We start from the raw sequence: 26,023 nt of genomic DNA, 5'->3' as shown, positions 1-26,023 counted from the left end.
CTCCTGGAAGATTTTTTAATGATCAGGGCAGAATTTTGTTTATGCTATATATTCTATGATGCTCCATTTAGTATAAAATCAGGGCAGAATATGCATGCAGTTGTCATACAGGGACAGGTTTAACAAAGGAAAAGAGAAATGGGGAAACAGCTGTAACTTTACCAGATTTCCCAACTTTAATCTGCTATGGAAACTGTAGCCGTTATAGAATTGAGTGAGAAATTTTATGAGGAACAGTGTTCTGTAATGGCCATGGTTTGAAATAAGGAACGAAGCATGATGTGGAATGACTTTTATCGTAAAAATGCAAGTTTGCTCGAAACACAAATTATAGGACATTATAAGAAATGCAAGTGTGAAGCAATGAACCTTTCTCATAGCTTTTCTGTGGTCTGTCACTAAGGCCACTGTTTCCTTAGGTTCCAAAATTAAAAGTAAGCCCTACTGATGTGGTTGGTATGTGTATAAGAGAGAAAATAAAATAAAGGGAAGCTTTCAACAGTTTTGGGGAAATGGCTGAGCTCTGCTTTTGCTTTGCAAAGTGAATCTAGCCATAGTTCTGTAGAAAGCCTTATTTAAGATCTTCTATTGTTTCTTACAGTTTGGCCTTAAATGACACTTCTTAATCCTGAAAGCCAGGTTTCTGCTAGAGGAAGGAAAGAGAAAAGCACAGCCAAATTTTCCCCTTTAAAAGAGGCCACTGAATATAAATCTATATGGGGGAATATTGTAAAACAGTAGGAATAAAATGAGCATAAAATATTAAGAGAGGTCTGCTTCCAGTTAAGGTTCAAAATGTGATTTCAAATAAATAGGAATTAAGATGTATTTTCAGGGAAGCAAATAACTTTCCCTTGTATCCATTTGTATTCTTTTCAGGATGGTGGTACTGCTTTGTTAGCTGCTTGTCAATATGGGCACATGAGAGTGGTGGAAACCTTACTAAAGCATGGGGCCAACATACATGATCAGCTTTACGTGAGTGTCCTTGAAATCTTCTTTTCCATCAGTGGTAAAAACTGTTTCCAGGATTCCATTTTTTTTAAAGTTTTCACAAGAAAAATCTTAGAATGAACATGGTCTGTAAAGTACGGAAAACAGATCCCTCTTTTAATCGAAATAACACATTCCACCAGTACACACTGGAAAGATGGCTGGTAGAGGTGCACTAATGTCCACTGTTCTTAGATCAAAATGTTTATCTAAAGGCGTGTGTGTGTGTGTGTGTGTGTGTGTGTGTGTGTGTGTGTGGGTTTCTCATAGAACGCTCAGAACGGCAGCTCCCTCTGAAAGCCTATTGCAGGGCTAGGCAATCTTGGCTCTTTTTTATGACTCGTGGACTTCAACTCCCAGAAATCCTGAGTCAGTCATGCTGAGGGGAAAGGGAGAGGTTTCCAAGCTGAGCCATGCTGGCTCAGGAATTCTGGGAGTTGAAGTCCTTGAGTCATAAAAGAGCCTGCACTAGAGGAGGAAAATTATTTACAGGGTTACTTCTTTAGGAACTAAACTTTTAGAATCTAAAACAGCTAATTCAAAAAAGCCAACAGGAAAGAACCTCACATTTTTCATCTGCTTCTGTCATTTGGAAGGTAAAATTAGATAACAAAATAATCTATTTCCTATGTTAACATCTCTGCAATGAAATCAATAAAGATAGATAAATCTGTTATTTTGTTTTATTTTTGCACAAGAAATTGTATAATTTGCATTTGCATTCATTTACAAATAGAATATGTTGTTAAAATGTATTGGTGTTGAAATAATTAGTGCACACATATACCTAAAACCAGTTTATTGCATTTGGTAATTGTACTAAAAAAATATCATTGTCAACCAAAATAATTTATTTAATTTGAAATCAAATGAAAATTGATTTAAATTATTTTATTAAAACAAATTAATGGCAATTTTTTATAAGAAGTTGCCTCAGACAAAATGAGTTTGACATGCCTGCTCTAGATAGTTGAATGCTCCAAAATAAATTCTAGACCAGGCCTGTACATACAGCCTACCAAGCACCCTTGGACAGAGCACAGACTTTTTTTAAAAAAAAAAAAAGTAGTAAAATCACCACCACTGCCCTGAAAGTCATGTTGCCTAGTGCCTCCATGGCTTACCATGACCATGAACTCCAACACTGTAGATGCTCCTCTAGTCACCAAATCATTGATTAGCCCACCAGCATTCCATTGCAGACCACAAAGATTTTTAATTTATCAGTGTGGGCCTTTCCCTTCTACAAGTTGCACAGACCTCTTCTAGATTTTCCTCTTGCCTTTCCGAGTTAACTCCTTGGTCTGTCATTGAGCAAGAATTGACTTAGGGAAGCATATTATCATTTGATGTATATTTAACATATGTTCTACCTTTATTTACCGATTATATAATATTTGTATACAATCTACATGGCAAGGTTTGGGGCAACTTACAATATTAAGATTAAAACATAAAAGCAGGGCTTTTTTTCTCATAGAACGCTCAGAATGGTGTTCCAGCACCCTTTTTTGCATACACACACAAAAAGCTTTTACACAAGGTATGCTACTCCCTCTATTGGCTTTCAAAAGCCTATTGGCTTTCGAAAGCCAATAGGAATTGCTGCTGAGCTTGCCAAAAGACCTGGCCGGCAAAGGCGAGTTGGCAGGAACTTTACATCCCTCCCTGCTGCCCAACTACACCATCTCAACTAGGTAAGTAAGAGAGGACAAGTAGTGGGACATGGGTTCTGCAGAGTCCATGTGCACTCCTTCCTTGTGCTCACCCATGTCAGCCAGGCTGGTGGCCTACCTGGTGCTGGACCTGTGCCACCATCGCCTCACCCTGCGTGCCTAAGTGGCTGCCCTGCATCACCTGGCCCGCACTGCCTCCACACCGCCCAGCCCTGCCATATAGAGTGGGCCCCGCTGCTCCTACAGCACCAGCTGCCCCGGCTCCGGCCCCAGGGGGCAGCCCGCCACCAACACCCCTCGCACCCGTGACCGCAGCAGCACTGCCCCCCCGCCTCCTGCACCCGCCAAGATGAGAGTTCTGACACCTTTTTTTTAGAAAACACTGTGTGTGTGTGTGTGTGTGTGTGTGTGTGTGTGTGTGTGTAAAAATTCTTTATGTTAGGGATGTTCAAACAAAGTTATATTGATTGAGAAAGTGATTAATAGCAACACATAGTAGTTCAAATTTTAATTTTCAAGTTTAGACTGCATATCCCAAATGTATACATTAAGAGAAGGGCAATGAATATAGAGTTGTTTTGCTTTCTGCATCAGTCTGTTCCACTATCAATCAGTTTGCACTGTCAATAAATTCTTCATCTTAAAATATAAATTTATTTAGGTCCTGCGTTCTGGGGCTAAAAAGAATAAATTTATTTCATTATCTATGTGACAGTCTCTCAAATAATTGAAGATATCTGGAACACCAAATTAATACCTCTTCCATATGTTTGCAGAATGAAGTAATTTAGCTCTAGCTTGTTCACGAGATTGCCATAGCAATTAGATTCTTTTAATATTTCCTAAGTTAAAAAATAACTACTTAGCAAACAAGAACCTCAGGTTTTTGCCTATCTCTCTACTATAGTGCTGCTTTAATTTATGCTATGCAGAGAGTTTATTTTAAATGGTACAATCTACAATTCAGTAAACATAGTTTGCATAATGTAAATCAGAATGGGATTCTTTTAGCAGCTAAGGGTTGCCCTTGATTTTTTTTCTTGGGTGAGAAACCCACTCAGGCTGTGGGTTGTGATGAAACAGGGGAGGGGAAAATTCCTTTACTCCAGAACTTTAAAAAAAATACAGCAAACCTAAAATTTCCACTTCCAGTATTAAAGTGCAATAGTACAAGTACAATTTTGACATAATAAAATGTTGCATCAAATAATTACCCCTGTATTTCAGGAAAAAAGTAGGAGGGGTATGTAGGAGCTGCACCAAAGCCTTGGGAGAGCTGCATGCAAACTATAGTTGCAAGGAAAGAGAAATAGTTCACAGGTGTCTGTGATTAGAGGGCATTTATATCTGTCTTCCAAAGTTCTGTAACTCAAATACAATAACTTGTGTAAGTATCCAATGTAATAATTGTTCACCAGAAATATTCATTTACATATCAATACATTGGCATATCCCAACTAATTTTCATTTCCCTCTGTTAAATGATTTAAGGTAAACTCTTGGGTGTGTGTGTGTGTGTGTGTGTGTGTGTATGAATAAACCTATGTGATAGAATGTAAATACAAAGATGATAAATAAAATACATGGATAATGCAGTATTCAAACCAGTTTCTTATTCTGTTCCCCAGTATGCAAATCTATAATTGATTTCTGTATACTACTAATCTTTTTAAAAAAATTAAAAGAATTTTAAAAATCAGCAACAGTAACTTTTTTCTGCAATAATGTCTGGAAAACCTTCATTTGTAATATACTATTATACACCTGTATAAAGCAAGCTGTTTAGAGTGGAATGATCATACAAATTGGGCAAGGTTGTTTCATACAGCAGGATTTTCCCCACTTAGACCCCCTAATGAACAAATATGGCAAAAACCTCTATTTATTATTTATTTATTTATTTATTTATTTATTTATTTATTTATTTATTTATTTTAATTTGTATACCGCCCTTCTCCCGAAGGATCACGGCGGTGAACAGGGCAATAAATACCAAAAATACCAAAATACAAAAATTAAAAACAGATTAAACCATAGTGCCCAAATACAATAAATAAATTACTTAAAAACAATAATTAAAACCCCAAACCCATCAGACCAGGCCGGCTTGTTCAAACAAATAGGTTTTTAGATCACGTCGGAAGGAGCGAAGGTCGAGAGCCATCCGGAGCTCAACCAGTAAACGGTTCCAAAGGTCAGGCGCACCCACAGAGAACACCCTCCCCCTGGGGGCCATCAGTCGGCATTCTCTGACCGGTGGCACCCTGAGGAGGCCCTCTCTGTGGGAGCACACTGGGCGGAGGGAAGTTGATGCCGGCCGCAGGTGCTCCCTAAGGTACTCCGGACCCATGCCATGTAGGGTTTTATAGGTCATTACCAGCACCTTGAATCTCACCCGGAAGACAACTGGAAGCCAATGCAGCTCACGGAGCAGAGGTGTAACATGGGAGTATCGGGAGACCCCCAACACAACTCGCGCGGCTGCATTCTGCACCAGTTGGTGCCTCCGAGTGGTCCTCAAGGGCAGCCCCATGTAGAGAGCGTTGCAGTAGTCTAACCGAGAGGTCACGAGCGCATGAGTGACTGTACGCAAGGCATCCCGGTCTAGATAGGGCTGCAACTGGCACACCAGGCGAACCTGGGCGAAGGCCCCCCTAGTCACAGTTACTATATGATCTTCTAAAGAAAGCTGTGAATGTAGGAGGACTCCCAAGTTGCGAGCCCTATCTACGGGGGGTAATAACTCACCCCCCATAGTAAGAAATGGAATGATCTGAGTGTCCCGAGATGCCGGCACGCACAGCCACTATTATGATTATTGTATTCCAAAAAATTTAAACCTTTGTCATTTTGTTGCAGTGCTTTTCTCTAAAAAGAAATGACTTGGATTGCTCCTTATTTCTAGTCATCCTAGAATCTGTTGGTGATGGATATTTGTTTCTTTCTGGACATTCCTGCTCTACCTATTAGAGTAGTATATGAAATTAGGCTGGAATCTTCTAGCCACTAACTGAGCCATGATACCTACATCTAGACACAGTATGAACATATCCTAGCAATCTCTTTATTTTATTGTCTTCATGAGCTTGCCTTCAGCTTGTCTGTAATTTGTGAGTGGGGTTGTTAAGCTAAGCTGTCCTTGGCTAGTACAGTTTGAAAATAGTGTTTTCTCTATGAAGCAGGCTAGGTGCATGACCAGTAAGTGCAGTCAGTTAACATGTAGGAAATATGGACAATCTGGTGCCTATTGATCACTTAGTGCTGGTATGGAGTAACCTATTACTTGGATCTGAGGCCCTTTTCTATACCACCATTCGTTTTTACTTTTTTTTAAATCCAGATTTTTGCAACTTGCTAGACAGCTGTTCTATGGTTGGGAAAGTCTGGTGCTAAAATTCTTTAGTTTACTTTACCCTTCTCAATTTTGACTGATTTTGCTCTTTTGCTTTGTTGCATGTGTACTGTAAAGCAGTAAAAGTTACCTGTCAAAATTAATTCTGTCTCCAAGCATCGTAGATACCAATTCCTACATTATTGTCCTGAACGGCTTTTTGCTTGCAGGTTACATCTGGGAAGTTGGACTGAAGCTGAGGATTTTGCCCAGTGGTGGGATTCAGGCGATTCGCACCACTTAGACAGAACCGGTAGCTAATGTTTTGTTGCCCAGGCCCCGAATGGACTTCCGGAACTGGCATCCACACAGAGAACTGGCTGTTCACATATTTGAATCCCACCATTGATTTTGCCCCTTGCTTTGCTTAACATGTAATTTCCATATCTAAAATCAGCAACAAACGAGAACATAGGCCATAATTGCTGTAGGGAGGTTGACAGCATATGATAGATGAGTGATGGTTTTTAGCTCAACCACTCTGAGAGGAAATGTACGGTACTGATCATAATATATGTAATGTTACCAGGAAGTTCCTAATCTTCTTACAACATGTCTTTCCCATTCCTTCCTCTTTTTCACTTTTCTTTGCAACTGGGTAAAACATTCTCCTCTAATTATTCTCTTTACATTTTCAGGAAGGATAAATAAGTTAAATCAAATACTTGATTTATATGCATCTAATAAAATATTTTAAGGGACGCGGTGGCTCAATGGGTTAGGATGCTGAGCTTGTCGATCAGAAGGTCGGCAGTTTGGCAGGTCGAATCCCAAGTGCCGCGTAACAGAGTGAGCGCCTGTTACTCGTCCCAGCTTCTGTCAACCTAGCAGTTCGAAAGCACGTAAAAATGCAAGTAGAAAAATAGGGACCACCACGGTGGGAAGGTAACAGCGTTCTGTGCGCCTTTGGCGTCTAGTCATGCCGGCCATATGACCACGGAGACGTCCTTGGACAAGCGCTGGCTCTTCAGCTTTGAAATGGAGATGAGCACCGGCCCCTAGAGTTGGAAACGACTAGCACGCGTGTGCGGGGGAACCTTTACCTTTAAATAAAATATTTAAAAAACAAGGCAATGAATAAAACTAGGAAAAAATAAGTTACATTATATGGTTTGTTAAATCAATAAAGTTATAAAACAAAGATAATATACAAACAAGCAGCGTATATCTTTTGGTGCAAACTTTTAATTAGATCATTTCAAAATTTTCAATAAAAAATTAATGGAAATCCTTCCTCAAGTTGTGTTTGATAGTCTTTAAATGGTTTGATATACTTCAAAGCAATGAATAAACAGAAGAACCTGGTTGCCATTTGTCGTATTTGTTACTGAGCTGAGCTGATAAAAGGTTCCTGATTGGCAAAGTTCCTCTATAGGCAGACCTCACATACTCCCTGCTGGAACAATTACTCACAAAACAGCTCCATTCTTTGCATTAACTACATCCAAGCTAGGAGCAGACTAATTAAAGAGCATCTTTGTATTTTACCTTCATCAGTGTTGCAGAGTTACATTAAGTGGCAGGAGGTGTTTAATGGATGTGGAAAACATTCTTAAGTACAAGTGGCATTTTTATATGCTTGAGGATTCATGGAAGAAGGAAAACATTCATTGGTTCTATTATGGACATTTTTATTAGTAAACAAGCTAATTATTTTTGTATTTCAAATTAAGGATGGAGCTACCGCACTTTTCCTGGCTGCTCAGGGAGGCTATCTGAATTTAATTCGGTTATTACTATCTTCAGGAGCAAAGGTCAACCAGCCAAGGCAGGTAATATTCAGCATTGTTAAGATATAGATTTCATTTTTATTACTCTTTATCTATTACATGCTAAAATTAATCAGCCACATCTTAATACTCAGTAACCTCTAATAATTTTTCTGACTTTAATATGGAAGTATTACATAGACCTTGGGTTTCCATGATAATAGACTTTCTGCACATTGCTAAATTTCTTCTGATATTTGGCAACATGTAATGGTATGTGAAAGTGATCTTGGAGATGGGAAGGACAGCCACAGAGATTGGACAAGCAGTGTGTAAAAGGTACCTCAGTTCATACAGTAGCCGGGCATGGGAAATGTTTCAGAAGAGACGCTCCCTTGGTTTTGGAGAATTAAAGGAAATGCGAGGGGTCCTTGATGCTCCCTGAGCCTGGTTGTTTTCTTGCAGGTATTTCATTACCAAACTATGTAACATCATCAAACTATGTAACATGTTGGAAGGGATGAGATTTACTAGTGACTTGCCCTGTCGGTGTTGCTGGAAGTGGTGTTGGTAGTCCCTTGATTAGCCTGTTTGTTTACTGCTAGTTTGTTTGACTGGGATATTTCTTACCTCTTGATTGTTGCTCTAGTCTAGTGTTAATCTTGGTATTAATCTCTGCTCATCTGAGTATTGATTGCTAGCGATGAGGTGTTTTGGTCTTATTGTTTCCTTTTTGGCTTTTTGATTGTCTTTTGATTGTGCTTGTTGATGGCTGATTTGCCCTAAGTGCTGGGCTTCCAGGATTTCTTTAGCTTTTTTTGGATTTGGCGTGGTCTAGGATACTCACAGTTTCCCAGTTGAACTATTGTTGAGACGCTCAATATGTTATGAAATTAAAGAGTTTTCATCATGTCTTCAGCTGCTAGTTGGTGTTCATGGATGTGCTCTGCTAGTCTTCTGCCTGTTTGTCCTATATAGTGGCTGTTACTGTACACTGTATGTTGTTGTATGAGTTACTGTATTACTGTATGTATTTCCTTTTGAGGCTATTGGGTCTTTTGGTTTACTTAGAATGTTTTGGAGGACTTTCGTTGGTTTGTGTGCTATGGTGATGCCATGTGGTTGTAATAGGTTGTTTATGGTTTCTAAGATGTTTTTGATGTACGGCAGTGTTAATTCTTTTCACAGATTGTGTTGATTGTGCTATATTGGCATGACCGGTCAGCCTAAATTTGCATCGGTATCCATTTGGATGGAAGATGTTTTATAGATAATCTATTTCCTTCTGATGTTCAGGGTTGCTGTAGTGTATTTGTGCTCATTTAAATAGTGTTTCTCTCATGGGAAGTTAAGATTGTTAGTTTGGTTGTTGAGCACTTGGTTGGTATGGATATGATAGATTTGTGCTTTAATTTGCCATCACTGCCTCTGAGGATTTCCAGGAAGGGTAGCATATTGTTTTCTATGTTTCTTCTGAATTTTATTTCTTTGAAGATGTATGTTATTGATGGTTTTCTCTAGATGGTCCTTTGAGTATGACAAGTTAGCAACTACATACCGGATCCATACTTTGGATTCTAGGCATTATGGTCTCCATGAGTCCTGAAAGCTGTAGTCCCAATTCCTTTGATTTGTTGTATATTTGTCCATCAAGTTGAAAATATGTGGTCAAAGGTTGATGAGGTCCATGATTCTGGGTATTTGGTTAGATCAGGTGTGCTATATAATATTGCTGTCATGTATTCGTCAATTCTGTGTATGCAAAGAGTGCTATCATATCAAATGAGAAAATGATTTCAACTATATTTCAACTATTTTCAGGTCTTCGTTTCTTTGGAAGCATTTGTTTCCCTCTGTGAGGTGTCCAAGCTTTCTTCAGCGATGTTGTAGGTTGAGGTACCTGGTAATGATACAGTTGGACAGTTTAAAGAAAAGGAGAGGAGAAATACTTTAATGTAAGCGTGCAATAAAAATAGAGCTAGTTCTCCTGGTTGTGCTTCTTGTCTAGACTACTTTGCATAGCTGCTCAGGTATTCTTCTTTGAATTGTCAACCTTTTATTAACTAGAATCCATTTGTTGCAAACAGTGAAAGAGATATATGTCACTGAAAGGTTAGAAAATGCATACCAATTCAAAGAATCATTCATTCCATGAAAACAGAATGATATATTTACATACATTTAAGTATACTATAGCACAGTGCCATCTACTGAATAAAATACATAATCACGCTATATTATGTAATTGCTTATACAGCTTTTATTGCATTACTGATAAATATAGCATGTAAGATAGCATAAGCAAAGCAGTAGGTAACATCAGAATATACCTCAGTATAAATAATGTATTCATGTGACTAATCCCACTTTCTAGTCTTAAATGCTTCCGTTCCACATATATGAATCTACTACATGTACCCGTGTTTCCCTGAAAATAAAACTGGGTCTTATTTTTTTTCCCTCCAAAAGAGGCACCAGGTCTTATTTTCAAAGGGGGGGGATGTCTTTTCCACTCACCTCTGGCACCGAGAGCCCCGCCCAGCCAGCCACTTCTTCTGCGGCCAAAGGAGCAGCTTCATTCTGCAGCTCAGAATGGAGCTCAGGCCTGCATTTCACAGTCAGGCCTCTCCGGAAGGCCTCTGCAGCCAATAACCAAGCAGTGGATTCAATTGATAGTTCAGTTCTCGGCTGCAGAGGCCTTCCAGAAAGGCCTGACTGAGAAATGCAGGCCTGTGGACACCGGAAAAGTGGGCCAGTGAGGAGAGGCCTGGCTGCAAGATAAGTGGGTGCAGGGCACGTGGGGCAGCTCCACACCCACACTCCCACCCTAGTTTGATTTTTAGGCACGTGCCTCTCCCCAAAACTTGGTCTTATTTTTTGGGTAGGGCTTATATTAGGCCCACCCCAAAAAATCAAGCTAGGGCTTATTTTCAGGGTAGGTCTTACTTTCAGGGAAACATGGTAGTCCTCATTTAACAATGCTAATTGGGACTGGAAACTTTTGTTAAACAATGTGGTCATAAGCCATAAAACCATTTAACCATGCCATTTAGCGATGGCAGTTCCAGAAGCCCTGGTTGCCATCATTAAACAAGGACTCTGTAGGTTGTGTAAATGAGGACTTCATATGACCATGACTTCCAACTTCCAGCCAACAGGATTTCACTTGTGGGTGGCCAGCAGGAAAGATTACAAATCTTGATCACGAGGCTACACTGCATGGTCATATGTACATGTATCATTCATTCAGCCCATTGTAAGTTCAAGCAGTCACTGAACATGTGGTCATGTTCAGTTGTTTACGTCTCTGTGCACCCAGATATCCTATATAGAAAACTGATTTTCTTTCCTTAATATCTTGATAAGTAAACCTCAAAATAATATATACCAATTATTGGAAGTAATTAGAAATTGGTTTCTTAATTATAGGCCTACTTTTATCTGCCAACATGTGACACATAACTAACCTGAAGGTTTCCCATTTCTTTTAATATGTGGAAATACTTGACATTAGATGCCATATAAAACAGAATTAACTCCTGTAATGATTATATTTTTATTCATTTCACATACTCTTAGTTAACCCTTATTACCTTTGAAACAAATCAGCTTTAAATCATGGATATGAAATTTTCTTTATCAACCTGTTCTGTAGTGTATTTCTTCTGATACACTGTCTGATAACTTTACAAGCTTGGATTCAGCACTGCTTGATTCTGATTGAGATGGTGACAAAACTAGTCTTTGCCCAGCTTTGGATGTTTTTTCAGTTTTATTGGGGAAGTGCTGCTGTCCCTCATATGCCATGCTTTGATCACCTCATGTTTAGTCAGATATTGTAAGCCATATGATGTTATTCTTGAAAAGCATCTAAGTGCAGCAGCTAATGCAAAATGGGTCAGCCAGACTGCTGTTTGCAAGCTGTTCTACACTTCAGTTTATTCTAAGATATCTCAAAGTAGACTATGCCAGTTTATGCTGGCATAGTTTGCTATTGGCTCAAGGATTGGTAGATAGTACTTTAATGTGGCTATCTACAAGAGTCCATAGTCAAGAGTACTGTTATTAATTCCATTGCCGCTTCTCTTAACATGACTAAGTCTGGATCTATCCTGAGTAGTTTTTAAAGAAAAAATAGTGATTCAGAGTGATGCCATTATTTCATATAGGCAACAAATATTTTGTCTATACTATGCAAAGGGGTTTTTTCCAGCTTGACGACACCCTAATTTATATACACATTTGCATTTCCACTTGTCCTGAGTACTATTTCTGTCCAAGGAAAGGATTTCATTTGGATATCCAGGTTCATTTTGTCCTTGAACTCCAGCCAGAATCTCATTGTAAGCTGTCAGAAATTTTTAGCACTGCTTGAATTGACTTGATTAATCCTGATCCATTTTTAAATTTTCCTTCAGGATGGGACAGCTCCGTTATGGATAGCCTCTCAGATGGGACACAGTGATGTAGTGCGAGTGATGCTGCTCCGAGGAGCAGATCGAGAGGCTGCAAGGCTTGTAAGCAAGCACTTTAGTTTTCTAGATTTTACGTTGGAAGAAAGAATGATTCTATAGTAAGGTTTGTTTATGGTAGTTTGGGTGTCTATTCTGGCTAGAATACTTTCTCAAGTATCTCTTGTTGCCTGGCACATTAGAAACTGTACTTACATTGCTTAATAGTCCAATTGTTGCTTCATGACCAGAATTAACCAAAATGAAAGGAATTTATTCTGAAACAAATTGCTCTCCCATAGCATTCATTTACATTTTAAGTATGCATGTAAATATATTTATTTATCTTACAAATGCATACCTTACAAATAACCCATAGGGTTCAGTTATTGATTTTTTCATAACCCATGTTTCAAAAATCATATTTTAACTCTTTCCTCATACTGTATTTAACATTACTATAAAGGTAAAATAAAGAAGGAAAGGAACCATAGATTTTATTATAATTATTTATGGCTTCTACTTATTAGGGAGAAGGTGAAATATAATGAAAGTTAAGGAAAATTTTAAAAATTATGAAAGGGAGGTTAGGATAACTGCAGTGTTGTACATTATAAGAGGTATATACCATTGTCTAGCAATTTTTATTAAAATTAGCCAAAGGTTGCAATTATGTGCTTGTTTTAAGGTTAATCTGAATGCTTCATTAAGTTATAAAAAATCAGCAAATCCCTACAGTATACTTGTTAACATCATACAGCAAATATCAGATTTACATCACTTCTTTTTGGAAGTCATCCTTGAATCATGTTATATAAACTGTTTATATTTTGTATAAATTATTTTTTTATGAATTATGAAGCAAGTAATATCTCAGTCACATCTAAAGAATGAGAGAAATCTTCCTGCATAAATTCTGAAGAGAGAAATGAAAAATGAAAATGAACTTGTGTGCAATAATATCCAGTTCCTTCTTTCCCCTGTTTCTGTTGAAGGATGGCACAACTGCTTTACTTAAAGCTGCAACCAAAGGATATAATGATGTTATAGAGGAATTGCTTAAATTCTCCCCTGCACTTGGCATCCTGAAGGCAAGTTTTGAGGGATAAAAACTTTGGAATGTTCAGAACTATAATTTATGACATATTGTAAAATAGAACCATAATTTCTTACTGTGTGCATGTGTGTGTAAAATTTGTACAAAGAGATTTTTTTAAAACAGTACAGTACAAAACAATACAAATATTAAGCTGAAAATAATAAAAGAAAAAAGGAATAGAAAAATAGAAAATAAAAATGTTACAAAAAGTGGCTTCTGATCTTAACAGTAATTGTAATTCTCTTTCTTAGATTACATCTTCCTTCCATAATCTATACTTTTTCCTCACCAAATTCAAAAATCACAAGTTTTTTTTTTCAGCAAAAAGTCCATAGGGAGTTTTTCAGTCACTAATGAATGTAGTAGTTTTATCTTTTTCTAAGCAAACAAGTTAATTTTGCCATCTTTGCTTGTTTTATTATCTTCACCGACTGTTCCTCCATTTTGGATATTTCAGAGAATTTCTATTTTCGTACATATACGATAATAGCCTCACAGCAGTAATGATATATATTAATCTTCAATGACTTCAGTTAATCCCAACCAAAAAAAAGTTCTGGTGTCAGTTGAATATTAATTTTCAGAATTCCTTGTATTATTGTGTGTATTAGAATCCAGAACATTTTACTTTTTTACAAGTTCATCAGGCATCAAAAAAAATTATCCTTCGTGTTAGCCACATTCCAATATAAATTTGAAATATCTTTATATATTCTAGATACTTTTTATTCAAATCCTGTATCAATGATACATCATCAATTTTTATAAAATTCTCTTTTAAGTTATAACAGTGTAAATTTCAGTCCTTTTAATCAGGCATTTTCCCGCTGCTATGTTAATATGTTATTTATTATATACTCTTTCACTTGTTCTTCCCTTTCAAATTTCAACAAAAGTTTATACATTTTAGCAATTACATACTCACCAATTGTACGTAATTCAACTGCAAACTCGATATTTTGCTGTTCAGTTCTAAATGTTCTTATTTACCTTAAATCTTTCTCTTAACTGTGCATACAAAACCCACTGAAAACTATATCCATTTGTTCTTTAGATTTTATCATATATTCTCCATTCTCTTGTTTACTTGCTGTTTGTTTCCTATAAAATGCTTCTTGTGCTGTGCCATAATGGCAAATTAAAAATTATTTTATGTAATTCATTTTTACTTCTATTTTCTTATCTTCCACAAAGATAACTGCCATTGTAAATGCTTAATTTGTTGTAAAATAAATTTATTCTATGGAGGAGAGTTTAAACTTATTTTATTTTTAATCTGACCTAAACTTGTCTTTTGTCTAGTGTTTTGTTTTGCTGTTATGCTATATAAAATGTCTTCTCATAACAACTACTTGAATCCCAAATCATATTTATTAAAATTGTCAAACAAACCTCTCAACTTCTTTTTCAAATCTTTACATTACAGCTTCTTTGCAATCTGAACCTCCATCCGAAGGAACTGATTTTCTTTTAAACTCTAAAATCACTGGGTTGATCAGAAAAAGTTTTTGGCAGTTATCTCCTCTTTTTGAATACTAGTGGCCAAATTCTTAGATATACCATATATATACATTTTTGGAAAAAGATCTGTCTTTCAGAAGTACATTATTTTCCATCACCATTTTTATATCTATGGATAATTTAGAGCTTATAGATGCATGAAGATATAAAAATGGTAATGCAAAATAATGTGTGTGTGTGTCTGTGTATATATATTATAAAAATGGTAATGCCAAATAATGTTTGTGTGTCTATGTGTGTGTGCGTGTGTGCGTGTGTGTGTTAAGTGTTTGTTAAGTATTTAGAATACCTTGCTAGGCCCCAAACATGGGACAAATCTTATTTCCTGTTTCAGCCTAACCTTTAATTAATTACGTTTCCCTTTAATTCTTTGTTAGCAATCCAAAATTTTTTACATACATACATACATACATACATATATAATCACATTATTTTGCATTACCATTTTTATATCTTCATGCATCTATAAGCTCTAAATTATCCATATATATATATATATATATATATATATATATATATATATATATATTCATTCTAATTCCACTTAATTTTTTTCTAAAAAAAATCTCTTGCTTTGTGAACTGAACTTAGTCTGAATCTCTGTTTTAATGTGAAGATTACTCCTTCCATTTCTCCCATGAAAATTCTATATTTTTCTGTTCTTGTCAATCAAGAAAAAATTTCTTTTTGCTTGTGCAGTATTCTAACTGGGATTTTTTAAGTACAATCACATCTGCATTATTAATATTCAATCTGGTAGTTCTTGATGTCTAATCTTCTTCCTAAAAAAGTGTACAAGAATAGTCCTTGTACATTTCTTAATTTTGCAAACCAAGTATTCATTCCATATACTTCTCCCAGTCTCTGCTTCCATATCATCTTTACCCCTTCCAATATGTTTGTTGAAGATTGATCAACCTTTTTCTGTAGTGTCTTCTCCAGCATCTTCTGGAATTGCTTTGTCTTGAGCAGAATTATTTTTCTTTCAATTCTATTAACACCAATTTGTCTAAATCCTTTTCTGTCTGTGTTTATTTATATTTTAATTTCTAAAATTTCCACTTTGTCATTGATTTGTTTTACTCCTGCGCTGTCCTATTGATTGTTCTATTTTTTTTCAAAAAAATATTCTTTCATCTTTCTTTTATTCTCACTTAAAAGCAACCAGAACACTTTTGATAGAATTGAGATTCAGAAAATTGCTTCCTCATCTACTCAAACATTTTTTGTAATATTTCTGGAGCAATCACATTTTCTGTCCAATTATCCTCTCCTCCTTCACCAAAACTTTGCCAATTTTTGGTGGTCGCCATTCTTTGATTTACCTTTACGTTTGTATTATAAATGATGAATAAAGTAAAAGGTAGGCTTCTCACCCCTACCTTTCACCTTTTCTGTACCCTTAAGGCTTTAGTCCAATCTGTCTTTCCATAGTTTTAATATGAGTCCATCTCATATTACACTTACCTCGTTTGGTAAAACGTATCAGATATCTGTGGTGCAGGTGGGAAATCTCTTGATCTTTCCTTTATATGGAAAGACCTCACAGGCCAGAAACCACTGATGGCCACTGTGAGAGCGACATCATTCCTCCTTCAAAGACGTCTAGTCTACCATAGAACCTCACTTGAAAGCCTCAAAATCTTACTTTAATTTCAATGGTGCGAATGCAGATTATTCATGTTCACCCTATCCTATGTTACTATTATAGTGTAGTCTTGTGCTAGAACTTTAATGTATTTTATGTCTTCAAATGTCATAAAATCAATTCATGACATAGCTGACAAAGCTTGGTTGTTAAAGTTTTGTTGTGCTTTGTTCCTGTTTTGCAGGAGCTGCTTTTATTCTGATTAAAAAATGAGCTGTTACTCAGCAGGTGTAATACATGGATGCATTTATACTTTTTCTGTACTTTCTAGAATGGGACATCTGCCCTTCATGAAGCAGTTCTTGGTGGCAATATTAGAGCCGTAGCATTACTCTTAGAAGCAGGAGCAGATCCATTACTTAAAAACAAGGTATCATACTTTATTTTACACTTGCTACACATTTTCAGCTGTAAAACAATTGGGCACAGTATTTTAAATTTTTAATAAAAACATTCTGAAAATTCGTAGATGGTTAAAAAGATATTGAGACTCTGGAAAGAGTGCAGCAAAGGTGAGTAGAGAACTGGAGGCTAAAACATGAAGAACAGTTGCAGGAATTGGGTATGTCTAGTTTAATGAAAAGAAGAATTAGGGGTGGCATGATAGAAGTGTCCCAATATCTAAGGGGCTGCCACAAAGAAGAGGGTGTCAACCTTTTCTTCAGAGTCCCTGAAGGCACCACAAGAAGCAATGGATGGAAACTAATCAAGGAGAACCAACCTAGAACTAAGGAGAAATTTCCTGACAGAACAATCAGTGGAATGGCCTATCTTCAGAAGTTGTGGGTGCTCCATCATTGGAGGTTTTTAAGAAGAAATTGGACAACTATTTGTCTGAAATAGTATAGGGTCTTCTGCTTGAGTAGGGAGAGCGACTAGATAGAAGACCTCCAAAGTCTCTTCTAACTCTTATTTTGTTCTGTTCTGTTCAGCTGCAAAAAAACCCAGAGCTATCCATTAGAGGGCAGCAGAACTTTTGGGAATAATTATTTGCATTCATTACAGTATGGTGTTTATTTCTACCAGGACAATTTTTAGAGACTCATAATGTCTTAAAAACCACTAAGGTTTTCAGTTACTGTTTCAACATTTTGTACTACTTTGGGGGGCAAAAGGCATAGTTTATAGATAAAATTATAAAAAATAGACATATTAAATGGGGAGCAATCTAACTACCGTATATACTTGAGTATAAGCCGACTCGAGTATAAGCCGAGACCCCTAATTTTACCCCAAAACCTGAAAAAAGTTATTGACTCGAGTATAAGCCGAATATAAGTATAAGCTTGGCCCCTTCTTAGCAACATATCTATATTCTGTGCCACGACGAGCCGCTCGTTGACTCTGGCAGCATCCCGGAGCTGGCTCGGCCGCAGTTCGCAGGGTCCGCTCATCAGGCTGCCAGGCTTCCTGGCAGCACATCCCCGCAGGGAAGGTCTGCTAGGGAGGCGGCAGTCAAGCGTTGTTTCCCTCCTCGTGCGTGTGTGTGTGTGTGTGAGAGAGAGAGAGAGAGAGAGAGACCTGCGGGAATGGCTGGTAGAGGTGGCGGCAGTCCGGTGTTTCCCCCCCTCATGCATGCGTGCGTGTGTCAGACCCGCGGGAATGGCTGGTAAGGAAGCGGCGTTCCCCCCCTCCTGTGTGTCGGGCCCACAGGGCTTGACACACAGAGAAACACAAATGCCGGACTGCCGCCACCTTTACTAGCCATTCCTGCGGGTCTCACACACACACACACACACACACGCACGCACGAGGGGGAGAAACAATGCTGGACTGCCGCCACCTCTGCCAGCCCTGCAAGCCTCTGCCGCAGAGGCTTGCAGGGCTGGCAGAGGTGGCGGCAGTCCAGCGTTGTTTCTCCCCCTCGTGCGTGCGTGTGTGTGTCAGACCCACGGGAATGGCTGGTAGGGAAGCAGCATTCCGGCATTCCCCCCCTTCCTGTGTGTCGAGCCCACGGGGCTTGACACACAGAGAAACGCAAATGCCGGACTGCCGCCACCTTTACTAGCCATTCCTGCGGGTCTGACACACACACACACACACACGAACGAGGGGGAGAAACAACGCTGGACTGCCGCCACCTCTGCCAGCCCTGCAAGCCTCTGCCGCCCCGGCGTTGGTGGTCGAGCTCTTCGGAGCCGGCAGAGAATCTCCCGCAGGAGGAGGTCGCGGCTTTCTCTCTTGCTTCAGACTGCAAGGATTTAAACTCCAGGAACAAATCCTGATGGAAGTTTTTTTAAAAAAAATACTCCTCCGGGTCGGACAGGGGACCCAGGCTGAGGTCTAGGGGTAGTGGGGGGGGGCTCGCGGACATAGATGGGCTCAAGTGGAAGCCAAGCAGCCCTCCCGAATCTGGGCTTCTGAACGGAGCAGCCGGTGGTGCGTTTCAAAAAGCAGAAAAGTTGGATTTTGAACATTTTAGCAGCGCATCTGCACCCGCTGCTTTTAGAAAGTACGAGGACCGGCAACTCCACTTCTCGGCTGATGCAGCGGGAGGCTGTGGGTCAAGCAGGCTACGCTTCCCCGGGTGCTGCAACGGCACCCGTTTTCCCTGGTGAGTTTTCACTACCTGGCCCCTGCAGAATCACGGCGGCGCCCCCAGAGAAGCCTACCCCGAGGCTGCGGCCGATTTTTCCTTCTCCAGGCCTCTGCCGCCCAGAGCGATGTTTCTCCCCCTCGTGCGTGCGTGTGTGTGTGTGTCAGACAGAAACGGGCGGCAGAGGCCTGGAGAAGGAAAAATCGGCCGCAGCCTCGGGGTAGGCTTCTCCGGGGGTGCCGCCACGATTCTGCAGGGGCCAGGTAGTGAAAACTCGCCGGGGAAAACGGGTGCCGTTGCAGCGCCCGGGGAAGCGTAGCCTGCTTGACCCACGGCCTCCCGCTGCATCAGCCGAGAAGTGGAGTTGCCGTTCCTCGTACTTTCTAAAAGCAGTGGGTGCAGATGCGCTGCTAAAATGTTCAAAATCCAACTTTTCTGCTTTTTGAAATGCACCACCGGCTGCTCCGTCCAGAAGCCCAGATTCGGGAGGGCTGCTTGCCTTCTACTTGAGCCCATCTATGTCCGCGAGCCCCCCCCCACTACCCCTAGACCTCAGCCTGGGTCCCCTGTCCGACCCGGAGGAGTATTTTTTTTAAAAAAACTTCCATCGGGATTTGTTCCTGGAGTTTAAATCCTTGCAGTCCGAAGCAAGAGAGAAAGCCGCGACCTCCTCCTGCGGGAGATTCTCTGCCGGCTCCGAAGAGCTCGACCACCAACACCGGGGCGGCAGAGGCTTGCAGGGCTGGCAGAGGTGGCGGCAGTCCAGCGTTGTTTCTCCCCCTCGTGCGTGTGTGTGTATGTGTGTGTGTGTGTGTGTGTGTCAGACCCGCAGGAATGGCTAGTAAAGGTGGCAGCAGTCCGGCATTTGCGTTTCTCTGTGTGTCAAGCCCCGTGGGCTCGACACACAGGAAGGGGGGGAATGCCGGAATGCCGCTTCCCTACCAGCCATTCCCGTGGGTCTGACACACACATGCACGCACGAGGGGGAGAAACAACGCTGGACTGCCGCCAGCTCTGCAAAGCTCTGCCGCTCCCTTCTCTCAGCAGCCTGTTCCGAACGAAGGGACAGTTCTTTTTTTTGTTCACTGGAGTATAAGCCGAAGTGGATTTTTTCAGCCTGAAAAGTGGGCTGAAAAATTCGGCTTATACTCAAGTATATACGGTAATCCAAAATTAATCACACCCTTCACATCAACAACTTTTCCTACCTGTAATATCTTCATTTTAACTGGGGAAGGCTTATAGCAGCTAGCCCCATCCATGCTAAAACCAATTTTTCCATCAATTCACAACTTCAGCCTCCCTGGATTAGCCCAGGGAGACCTATGTGCTATTTTGCTGAAATTTATTCCAGATTATAATTGCCTTCACATAGAAGTTTCATGTAAATTTTAAAAAGCATAATAAACTTTTGAAGCACTTCAAAGATCAAGGAGGCGGTGGTGAGACCCCTCCTCAAGAAGCCTGCTTTGGACCCGGCTGTTTTAAACAACTATCGTCCAGTCTCCAACCTTCGCTTTCTGGCGAAGGTTGTTGAGAGTGTGGTGGCGCATCAGCTCCCTATGTTCCTGGAGGAAACTGATTATCTGGACCCGTACCAATCGGGCTTCAGGCCCGGACACAGCACGGAGACGGCATTGGTCGCACTGGTGAATGATCTCTGGAGGGCTAGGGACAGGGGCTGCTCCTCTGTCCTGGTCCTATTAGATCTCTCAGCGGCTTTTGATACCATCGACCATGGTATCCTGCTGCGACGTCTCAGGGGGTTGGGAGTGGGAGGCACCGTTTTACGGTGGTTCTCCTCCTACCTCCGGGGCCGCTCGCAGTCGGTGTTGACAGGAGGGCAGAGATCCGCCCCGAGGTCTCTCGTTTGTGGAGTTCCTCAGGGGTCGGTTCTCTCGCCTCTCCTGTTCAACATCTACATGAAGCCGCTGGGTGAGATCATTCGTGGTTTTGGGGTGGGGTATCACCAGTACGCTGATGATACCCAACTTTTTCTTTCCACCCCGAACCAACCCAGTGATGCCCTCTCCGTGATGTCCCGGTGCCTGGAGGCGGTTCAGGTCTGGATGGGGAGAAACAGGCTTCGTCTCAATCCCGCCAAGACTGAGTGGCTGTGCATATTGGCGTCTCGGGTTAACCATGTTATTCCACCTTTAACGATGGGGGGTGAGGTGTTGCCCCCCGTTGATAGGGCTCGCAACTTGGGCGTCCTCCTGGATTCATGGCTCAATTTTGAAGATCATATAGGAGCCGTGACCAGGGGGGCTTTTGCACAGGTTCGCCTGGTGCGCCAGTTGCGTCCCTATTTGGACCGAGACGCCCTACGCACAGTCACTCATGCGCTTGTGACCTCCCGTTTGGACTACTGTAACGCTCTCTACATGGGGCTGCCCTTGAAGACCACTCGGAGGCTTCAACTGGTGCAGAATGCGGCCGCGCGAGTTGTAATGGGGGTTTCCCGATACTCCCATGTAACACCTCTACTCCGCGAGCTGCATTGGCTTCCGGTTGCCCTCCGGGTGAAATTCAAGGTGCTGGTTATCACCTATAAAGCCCTACATGGCCTGGGTCCGGGTTATTTGAGGGAACACCTGCTGCCGGCATCAAACGCCCTTCGCCCAGTGCGCTCCCACAGGGAGGGTCTGCTCAGGGTTCCGCCGGTGAGAGATTGCCGGCGGGTGACACCCAGGGATAGGGCCTTCTCGGTGGGAGCGCCTGCCCTCTGGAACCAGCTGCCGGTGGAGCTGAGGACTGCCCCCGACCTCCGATCATTCCACCGGGGCCTGAAGACCTGGCTCTTCGAGCTCTCGGGCCCAGACTGAGGAGGAATTTTTAATTTGGGGTTCTTTTTTAACTGACTACAGGGTTAATTTAATTTTTTTTAATTTGGTTCTTAATTTTTGTATTTTGGATTTTTAATTCCCTGTAAACCGCCCTGAGTCCTCAGGGAATAGGGCGGTATATAAATATAATTAAATAAATAAATAAATAAATAAATTGCCATTGAAGACAAAGGATTGTTTTAAGATATGTTCTGGATTATTTCTTCCAAAGAAAATTGAAGTCATTTTGACTTCATACACATTACTACAATTCCAGCTAGGTAATTATGGTCATTTTTACGAAAGGCCAATGACAGATCCAGGAAATTAAAACGTAATCTGTCCATTCCTATGTATGTCATCTAACCTCAATCCCATTTAATCACCTCATTTGCTAAATTTACTGCATGCTGGCAAAAAGAAGACAAACTCTGTAAGTGACTTACCTTGATGAGTGACTGCTGAAGAGTAAAGGAAGCAAGCAAAGAAAATCTTTCTACAACTTTTTTTGCATTGAAGAAGCTGAAGAAAAAGTTCAGCTCAAAAGAAAAACTGGCTAAAGCACAGATGTGCAGCAAACGGCTGTGGTAAAAGCTGGGTCCTAAAAGGAGCCATAGAAGTAGCAAAAAGCTTTCCAGAGGTTTGGAGGGCAGAAGAGAGTTTGGTTTCAACATCTTATTTGGGGGGGGGGGGGAGAAAAAGGTCAACAAGTCTGTTCCTCCCAACTTTATTAAAGAAATGAGGGAGGTTAAACAAAGAAAAGGTTTGGAGAAGCTTGTCCTGAAGCTGCCACCTCTGCATGCAGGTGGCTGGCTTTCCCAAAGCCTAGCAAGATCAAGGAGAGGTTTTCAGTCTCATGACAGCCAGCTGATCAGGGCAGAGGTCCAGACCACAAGCGACTTCATCAGTCAAACACACAGGCTTGTTTGGAAGTCTCTCCAGCATTGGAACATGAGTCACAATTTAGCTTTTTTCTGTTAGTAGGCTATTTTTGACTTTGCAACACTTTTTGCAGCTTGTTTGCTTCCCTTACAGAAATAGCTGGGTGACAAGTCTCCAAGGACCCTATTTTCAATGACTTGTGTGTTCATTTAATGGTGGCATCAGAAGAGAAGGGGTAGGAGTAATTAAGTGAGGCTGTTCCACTTAATGATTGTCACTACATGCAACCATAATGGGCAAGGTCCACTACAGTCATAGGTCAAGAATTACCTGTGATCTATAATTGAATGAAAATAATCCTGTTGATTTGTGTCTTAAACTTGGATATCAAAGTTAAGCACTGACCATCCTTTTTCTGGTTTTTCACTTATTTGTTTCAGAAAAATGAATTGCCTTCAGATCTAACCAAAAATGAGCGCATTCTACATCTCCTGCAACCTAGAGCAAAACACAGAAAGAGTTAATATCACTTGACAACTTGAGAGATGATGAATCCTGTCCATATTAGATCTCAAAGATTGGTTTCTGGTAGAAGCGAAAAAGGTTGCGATTCAAGTATTTCCTGTCTCCTACTCTGTGAATGAAGAGTAGGTAAATGGTAGATTTAAGTTGCTATGTTCACCAGGTTTTAGTTGCTGGCTTTGGAGTAGGGAAGACTGGTTCCACATTATAGCTTTCCTGAAAAGCAGCTCTCATTCAACTAGAAAAAGACTCTCTTTGCTTTAGTGTACTGTATACCTTGCAGTAAATTTCCTAATTTGTGTCCAATATTGTAATAAATATTAATGCAAGTATGGAAAACATATACCTCTCCTATTGTTGCTGAACTACACCTCGCAACAACCAGATGGAAATTATGAGGGTTGTGGGAGTTACACTTATCTTGCAGGTCACATATTATCCTAATTGTTCTATTTTTTTTTAAATGTTGCATAAGCTGTTTTCTGTTGGATATTTTAGATGTTGAGATACACAAGTGCCTCTCAATAGGTTAGTGTCGTATGACGCATCTGGCTTCTTTGCAGTGATTAGACTGCTATCATTTTACTTACACACACACACAGAGAGAGAGAGAGAGAGAGAGAGAGAGAGAGAGACTCAGATACAAACACACATAATATTGAATTTCCTTTTGTATCATTTATTATTGTTAACCTCAGAGACTTCTATGCAGATTTCCTATTATGTATGTAATTTTGGTTTTTGTGTATTTTTTCCATTACGCATGTATAAAATCATGACTCATAATATTTTTCTTTTATGAATTATTGTAAATTCATGTTTTGTACATCTAGGAAAAGGAAAATTTACTGGTTGCATTTTGTCACACATTTTATGCATTACAACAGATTTAATGGATGCCAAATAGCTTTTGAAAATCTGCTGAATGTGCATTGGTAGCAGGCCAATAAAGACATGAAATAAGGATTAAACAGAGTTGCTTTCATTTAGACAGTTCTGTGTAATGACCATTTCTCATATCAGGACATGTTTGCCTGAATATTTTTATGGAGACTATTATGGACACACCATTAACATGCTTCTTTTCTATTTCAAGAATCCTGGCCAAATATGTCACAATATCTCCCCTATTTAAGTTAATTTGGAATATGATGCTTTTATTTTGTGAATAATTTACTTTTCTCATTTTCCTTCTCTGGACATTTAAACTAACACAAACCTAATAACTTTATTTTCTATGTATTTTCTATTTAGTTATACTATATTACAGGGATTTATCATCTTTATTTCAGTTATTTTGTTATGCCTACCATCTTTGTATTTTGTTTTAGCACTAAGCATTCTAGTTTCTTTGGTTAAGAAATTTCTAGTACAATAATATTAGCAATATTTAAACATCTCTACATGGAACCTAGCCGTTTGAAAGCACGTAAAAAATGCAAGTAGAAAAATAGGGACCACTATGGTGGGAAGGTAACAGCGTTCCGTGCGCCTTTGGCGTCTAGTCATGCCGGCCACATGACCACGGAGACGTCCTTGGACAAGCGCTGGCTCTTCGGCTTTGAAACGGAGATGAGCACCGGCCCCTAGAGTTGGAAACGACTAGCACACATGTGCGGGGGAACCTTTACTTTTATCTTTACATGGTGTAGACTTTTGTAGTGTTCTTTTTTTGTATAGTTTCTCCTGATTAATCTCTATATACATACATTGGCAAGTTCTGCCCTATTTCCACTTCACACCAATATTTTAAACATTTTAACCGTTAAAAAAAGGATTTTAACATTTTTTACTTTGTGTTGGTATCTTTTTCACGTATTTCCCCAGAAATAAGTTCTCAAGCTGTTCTGTTTCTGATAGTATTGAATATTGTTGAGATTCATTTCATTGTATTCACATAGTTCATCTTTAGATTGTAAGCCGCCCTGAGTCTTCGGAGAAGGGCGGGATATAAATGGGATTAAAAATATATATATGAAAAATTCCAAATATTCTCCAAATCTAGCAATGAAATCTTTTTTTTCTTAACATTGTGTTCATATTTGGATATCTTCCACATTAAAAACAAAACATTTCTGACACACAATCATGAAACTCCAACTAGCAATCTTTTTTTTCCTAACCAGAATATATTTCTAACAGTCGCCTTCCCAACTTTTTCAGTGAAATGGACAGACCTGTACACTATGCATCAGGAATTACTAGCAAAACAATTTTGCAACTACCATTTCTTTGCAAAGTGAGGCTTTTCCACCTTTGCCTTTCTTGTCAACCTTTGTCACAGTCTTTTTAAATTATTATTACAAGTATAACTTGAATTTCTGATTACTGCAGTTGTAATAATTCAAGTGAAACAACAAATAAGGAATTTAATTTTCACAATGAAGAAATGATTACATTGAAATAATTTTGAGTTATTTTAATTCAATTTATTTCAGTGGGTCTACCTATAAGTACATATCCTATCAGATATAAGCCAGTTGAATACTTTTTTTTTAACGGTCTGCTAAAATAAAGCTAACTATATTAGTAACATAGTACTAATAGTACTAGTATATAACAATTTTACATCCACCTGTATATTAAGCAGTAATCTTTTTTCTTCTTCATAATTTATTTGGTGTAATTTTCCAAAAACATTTTACTTGAGTTAGGATACTGTTCATATGTTGTAATATACTATTTAAGTGCTCTTACCTACTAAATTGCTGTGTTAGATAAACAGCAAAGTTCAAGGGTAGATTTTGGGGGCAGATATCTAGGGCCCTGC

The 26,023-nt window shown here is 39.7% G+C and overlaps 1 protein-coding gene across 2 annotated transcripts in view; it reads left to right on the top strand.

Moving 5' to 3' along the window:
• ANKRD29 (ankyrin repeat domain 29) overlaps positions 1 to 24,390 on the top strand; it is a 40,717-nt gene extending 16,327 nt beyond the window's left edge. For both annotated transcript variants that reach the window (XM_083358941.1, XM_083358942.1), the window contains exons 5-10: positions 880 to 978; positions 7,734 to 7,832; positions 12,188 to 12,286; positions 13,216 to 13,311; positions 16,760 to 16,858; positions 23,172 to 24,390. In XM_083358941.1, coding sequence (XP_083215067.1) covers positions 880 to 978; positions 7,734 to 7,832; positions 12,188 to 12,286; positions 13,216 to 13,311; positions 16,760 to 16,858; positions 23,172 to 23,255 — 576 coding nt within the window. In that variant the 3' untranslated portion in view covers positions 23,256 to 24,390. The remainder of the gene's footprint in view (positions 1 to 879; positions 979 to 7,733; positions 7,833 to 12,187; positions 12,287 to 13,215; positions 13,312 to 16,759; positions 16,859 to 23,171) is intronic.
• The last annotated feature ends 1,633 nt before the right edge of the window (positions 24,391 to 26,023 follow it).

This window comes from Vipera ursinii, assembly GCF_947247035.1.
Source record: "Vipera ursinii genome assembly, chromosome: 3".
NCBI classification, from domain to species: domain Eukaryota; kingdom Metazoa; phylum Chordata; class Lepidosauria; order Squamata; family Viperidae; genus Vipera; species Vipera ursinii.
Note: the sequence above shows the minus strand (reverse complement) of the source record. Positions and strands in the feature narration are given on the sequence as shown.